The 5,703-nt window shown below is 36.6% G+C and overlaps 1 protein-coding gene across 5 annotated transcripts in view; it reads right to left on the reverse strand.

Moving 5' to 3' along the window:
- Positions 1-5,703, reverse strand: part of Acaca (acetyl-CoA carboxylase alpha) — a 284,858-nt gene that overhangs the window by 69,976 nt on the left and 209,179 nt on the right. For all 5 annotated transcript variants that reach the window (XM_029562520.1, XM_008831314.2, XM_017797626.2 and 2 more), the window contains one exon: positions 3,350-3,447. In XM_029562520.1, the coding sequence (XP_029418380.1) occupies positions 3,350-3,447 (98 nt within the window). The remainder of the gene's footprint in view (positions 1-3,349; positions 3,448-5,703) is intronic.

A 5,703-nucleotide genomic window follows, 5' to 3' on the forward strand; every position in this document is an offset into this window, starting at 1 on the left:
TATATATATATTTGAATAAATTTTTATGTGTTTTTAATTTTTTAAAAATTTATGTGTTTGAATGTACAGCCTGCATGCATGTAAATGCACCCGTGTTTTATAATGCCCTCAGAGATTAGAAGAGAGTGTCAATCCCCTGGAACAGGAGTTATGAAGGTTGTTAAGTAGCATGTGGGTACTGAGAACCAAACTGGGTCTTTTGCAAGAACAGCCAGTGCTCTTAACTGCTGAACCATCTCTTCAGCCCCTGCAGTACATTTTTAGAAAAACACTATAACATGTGATATCTGTTGGAAGCCACATGAATGATTAGCTTTAGAAAGTTCATGGCTTAACAGTAGATAGAACATTACTATAAGGAATGTAGTGCTATCTTTACAAAGGCAGGTTTCTGCAGTTGCTGTGGAACCAAAGCAAGCTCTGCACACACACACAAAAATCAATGAGGAAAAAGAAATGAGGGTGGCTATATCCGAGGTGACTCCAAGGTTTGAGTGTTATGCAGACACAAATATCATATTAGTAAGTTACTGTCATTATTTAAGAATGAGCTGGGCATGATGGGGAAACATCTCTAGTCTTAGCACTTAGAAGGTGGAAGTATGAGGGTCAAAGTTCAAGGCTATTCTCAGCTATAGAGATCAAGGCTACCTTAGGCTGCATGAGACCACAACAAACTAAAAGAAAAATAAAAAAGAACGAAATACTTTTCAATGTATATGCATGATTTTATTCAAGTGATCATTAAGTTATCAGGACAGAAACACTTACAAAGTTCTTTGCATTTAACTACTTAAAAAGCAGAAACATGCTGGGCATGGTGGCATACGTCTTTAATCCCACACTCAGGAGACAGAGGCAGGTGGATCTCTATGAATTGAAAACCAGCCGAATGTCATAGTGAGTTCAGCTAGTAAAACATAGTGAGGTCCTGTTTTTTTTTTGTAAAGAAAAAAAAAAAAAGGCCAGGCATGGTAGGGCACACCTTTAATCCCAGCACTCAGGATGTAGAGGGAGGCAGATCTCTGTGAGTTCAAGGCCAACCTGGTATACAATGTGATTTCCAGGCCAGTTGGGATTACAGGGAGACCCTCTCTCAAAAGGACCAAAAAAAAAAAAAAAATTGCTGGCATATTACTGGTGCCATGAACTAAGAAAATTTGAGAACCTATGAAATAACCTGTATGAATAAAACTATAAAACATTAAAGATATATTTGTGCCAGGCGTGGTGGTGCACGCCTGTAGTCCCAGCACTTGGGAGGCAGAGGCAAGTGGATCTCTGTGAGTTCAAGGCCAGCCTGGTCTACATCCAGGACAGCTGGGGCTTACTGGGAGACCCTGCTTCAAAAAGATGAAAAATAAATAAATAAAAATATATAAATATATATATATTTGCATGAATAGAAAAATAGGCCATTGAGGCTGGAGAGATGGCTCAGCGGTTAAGAGCAGTTGTTGCTTTTGTAGAAGACCAAGGTTCAAATTCCAGCACCTACATGGCAGCTAACAACTGTCCATGACTCCAGTTCTGCTGGGATACTGCACTTACATGTACATACCCACACATATGCATGATTAAAAATAAAAATGGATTAAAAGAAAAAAGAAAAAGAAAAATAGGCCATGTTTCTTTCTGGAGAAAGTAAACAAAGATGTAAGATCTTCATAAATCAATGTTAAAACCAATACAATCCAAATTTAAGTCATCAATGAAAGCTTTTGGGAAACAAATCCCCAGCACCACACAAACAACAAAACAAAAGCCAGACAAGCTAAGACAACTTGGAAAAAAATTTAAGAATGTGAGAAATATGTCTCACTAGAATAGTTAAAACAGTGTGGCATTGACCCAAGAATAGACAGAACAAAAAACAAGACTATATGAATTATTCAAGAAATATTACTGAAGCAATTAACATTCTAGAAAGTACTTGCATAGAGATTATAAAAATGTTCAGCCTCACTGGTAATAAAAAAAAGCAAGTTAAAGGCTGGGCGTGGCGCACACCTTTAATCCCAGCACTCAGGAGGCAGAGGCAGGTGGATCTCTGTGAGTTCAAGGCCAACCTGGCTTAAAAAGGTAGTTGCGGGAAAGCTGGGGGTACAGGGAGACCCTGTTTCAAAAAGGAAAAAAAAAAAAAAAAAAAAGCAAGCTAAAATAACAATTGTTACTTTTTATCTTACTTTTTTTTTGACAATAATCAATATTGGCAAGAGTAAAGTTAGAACAGGAGAAACAAGTGCTATCCCACACTTGCTGACTAATCCCAAGGATGCAGATCTTGGGAAACAATTTGAAATTATTTTTAAAAACTCATAAAAATGGACTGTTTGATACATAATTGTACTTCTAGAAATTAACCCAGAGGGTTATACAAGACCCTATCTCAACACACATTCACACAATGAAAAAAAAAATGAAATACCTTTTTCATTTCATGTGCATTATTTTATTCAAGTGATAAAAACACAAAGTTGTCTGAATTGAACCACTTAATAAACAGAAATATTAGGTATATCTTTTAGCCTGGGGTATGGTGAAAAAATTATGAACTAAGAAAGTTTGAGAATCTAATCATAGCTATTCCTAAAAATTTATAATATAAAAAATTCTGTTTAGGCTGGGTGTGGTGGCGCATGCCTTTAATCCCAGCACTTGGGAGGCAGAGGCAGGCGGATCTTTGCGAGTTTGAGGCCAGCCTGGTCTACATAGTGAGTTCCAGGACAGCTGGGGCTACAGGGAGCCCCTGTCTCAAAAAGACAAAAAAAAAATAAAAATTCTGTCTAGATATATAATACTGAAAAACTAGAAATGACCTGCATATTCAAATATGATATATTCATTATGATGAGATACTACGCAACTATTAAACTTCTTTGTGTTATTTCTAAAGGAAGAACAGCTTTATTTGTAACCTAACTCTAGAATCTAAATGAAAAATTTCCAAAACTAAATTTTAGTGAAAAGGATACATTTAAAAAGAAACTCTTATCTACTATAATTCCAATTATGTAGAAAAAAAGACAATGGATGTAGAAAAGATGGTAAGAATATAACGTAAGTTCATTAACTGTGGCTTCAGGGTAGGACTGTGACTGGCATTTTGCTTTTTCTTCGTAATTATTTACATGTTCAATTTTTCCCAAATGAGTAAATAATGTAAATATTATTTAACAGCCCCCATCAATAACAGGGTACTTCAGCTAATCAGTAAAGCTCAGATATAAATCTAAGACATCTAGATTATGTAACAGAGCTTTTCAAGGTTGAAGAATCAGCAGGATGGCAAGGAAATATTCTCTTGCCTTTAGTCAGGGCCATATTAATCTGAGATATAAATACCTACCTGGATTCTCCTTCATCCTCCACATGTTCACAATGGACAGAGTTGAGAGCACTGACTCTTTTATAATCCTGGGGTGTCAGGTACAAATACTTATATCCCTGTAAAGTACAAATAGTTTTTAACTCATTATCTGCCATCACAACATAACCAAAAGACAGTTGTCTAATGAAGCTTATTCCAAAACTAGCTCTCAACTGTTACATCATTTGAGTTATTGTCTAACAAAATACTGGCATACACAGTTCTTTGAAATATGAAAGTTCCTATTTTCTTTTCAGTCACTGACTGTTTGCCCTGTATATATAATTCCAAGTATATTCCATTCATTTAATTTTCAATAGGGTTAAAGGGTCATTTCTGGGTCTTTAGTGACACTTCTATTAAAGATATCAAATGATATTCAAGAATTGTATGAATTACTGTTCTTCATGCTCTCAATTTTATATCATTGTTCAGATATATAGGGGTAACTGAAAGGATCATAAATCTAAGAGATTTAACATTGAAATCAGAAGTTTAAGCAGTGCTAACACTCTGTGAACACAGAATTTATGCTTTTTTCAATAAAGAACTGTCAATTTCTATCTATATTGAAAAGTTCTACTAGGGACTGAAGAGATGGCTCAGCAGTTAAAAGCACTTGTTGTTCTTGCAGAGGACTTAGGTTTGGTTCCTAATACCCACATGATGGCTCACAACCATCTGTGACTCCAGTTCCAAGGACTCCCACTCCCTCTGCCTCCACAGACACCAGTCACATATATGGTACACATACATACATGCAGGCAAAACACTCATAAAATAAAAGTTTTAATTGTATACTTTTTACTTATTTGTATGTAGACATACATACCCATTTAAAGTAGGGTACAATGTTATACACATTTAACATGTTATATGTATGTAAATATAGTACCAGCAATTTTTGCATACTGAGGTGCTATACAACCATCATGAGTAATTCTAAACATTTCCATTACTCAAAAAGAAACCCATACTTATTAGTGGTTAGTACCAATATCCATACACTTTATAGATGTTTACTGAACTATAATTTACATTCGTTAAAACTGGCCAGCATTGTTATAAACTTTTATTTCATTTTTGAGATATTGTACTGCTGTGCTGACCAGCCTGATCTTGAATCCTTGCCTAAGCACCCATGGTAGTTGGAATTCTAGACTTGGACAACCATACCTGGCTTTAATTATTATAATTTGATAAATTCTGACAAATTATATATTTATATTAGCACCACCACAATCAAAATATAGAACATTTCAATTGTACCTTGAAATAGTCTTACATGTAAAGACATGAAAGGTATCAAGGGAAACTGAGAAAGAGGATCTAAGGTAGACAGACAGAAAGCCCAGAGAAGAAAGTACTTCAAAGATAAAGCAGAGACCAACTATGTCAAATGCTGCTGAATCATCAAATAACTACCAAGATGAGGACTGAGAATTTGCTGCTGAATTCTGCAAAATGGAATCTCTGATGACCTTGACAAAAGCAACTACACTAGAATGGTGAGGGTTAAGTTTCACTCAAGAGTGTTCAAGAAGGAATGCAGCAGGAATGTCTAGAGACCACAAGAACAGACAACTCTTTGAAGACGCTTCGCTCTGAAGGGAAGGAAAAATTGAGGGAGTAGTTCTAGGAGAGAGGAAAACGGTGATGATCCAAGCAAGGGTGAAGTTCTTCGCAAGAATTAAGTGAAGATCAAGGTTATAAGAAGAGGGATGGCTTTAGGAAGGGGTAGGGATTTTTCATTCAAAGCACAGGAGAGGATGTGGAAAGGGCTAGAGGCAGACACATGGAAGCTGCTCTCATCTACACAAAAAGCTGGAGTTTTGGCTTTTGTTGTTTCTGTTTTCTTACAGTGCTAGGGATCTAACCCAAGGTGCAAGCTCTCTTCTGCTTCTGTTTTGGAGTAAACTAGGAAGCAGGGTCTGATACCGACAAGGGATGAAGGACAGGGAAGAGAGTGAGGACCTGGGGAGAGAAGATGTAAGGAGAGAGGAATAGGAAACTATCACCCAAGAGTTTGGTAAGTTTGAATTTAAAGCAAGATCAGTTAACACAACCACATTTTTCTCCAGTATTCCGCTATACAGGTGCTTATGTGGAGTAGACAGTTTAATAAGGTTTATTTCTAAAGGCAGAGAATATAAATAGAACAGAAACGAAAAAAGATGACAATTTTGGCCAGGCGTGGTAGCGCACGCCTTTAATCCCAGCACTCAGGAGGCAGAGGCAGGCAGATCTCTGTGAGTTCAAGGCCAGCCTGGTTTACATAGTGAGTTCCAGGATAGCTGGAGCTACAGGAAGACCCTGTCTCAAAAAGACAAAAA

The sequence above is a fragment of the Nannospalax galili genome, unplaced genomic scaffold (genome assembly GCF_000622305.1).
Source record: "Nannospalax galili isolate Female #2095 unplaced genomic scaffold, S.galili_v1.0 scaffold1430, whole genome shotgun sequence".
NCBI lineage: Eukaryota > Metazoa > Chordata > Mammalia > Rodentia > Spalacidae > Nannospalax > Nannospalax galili.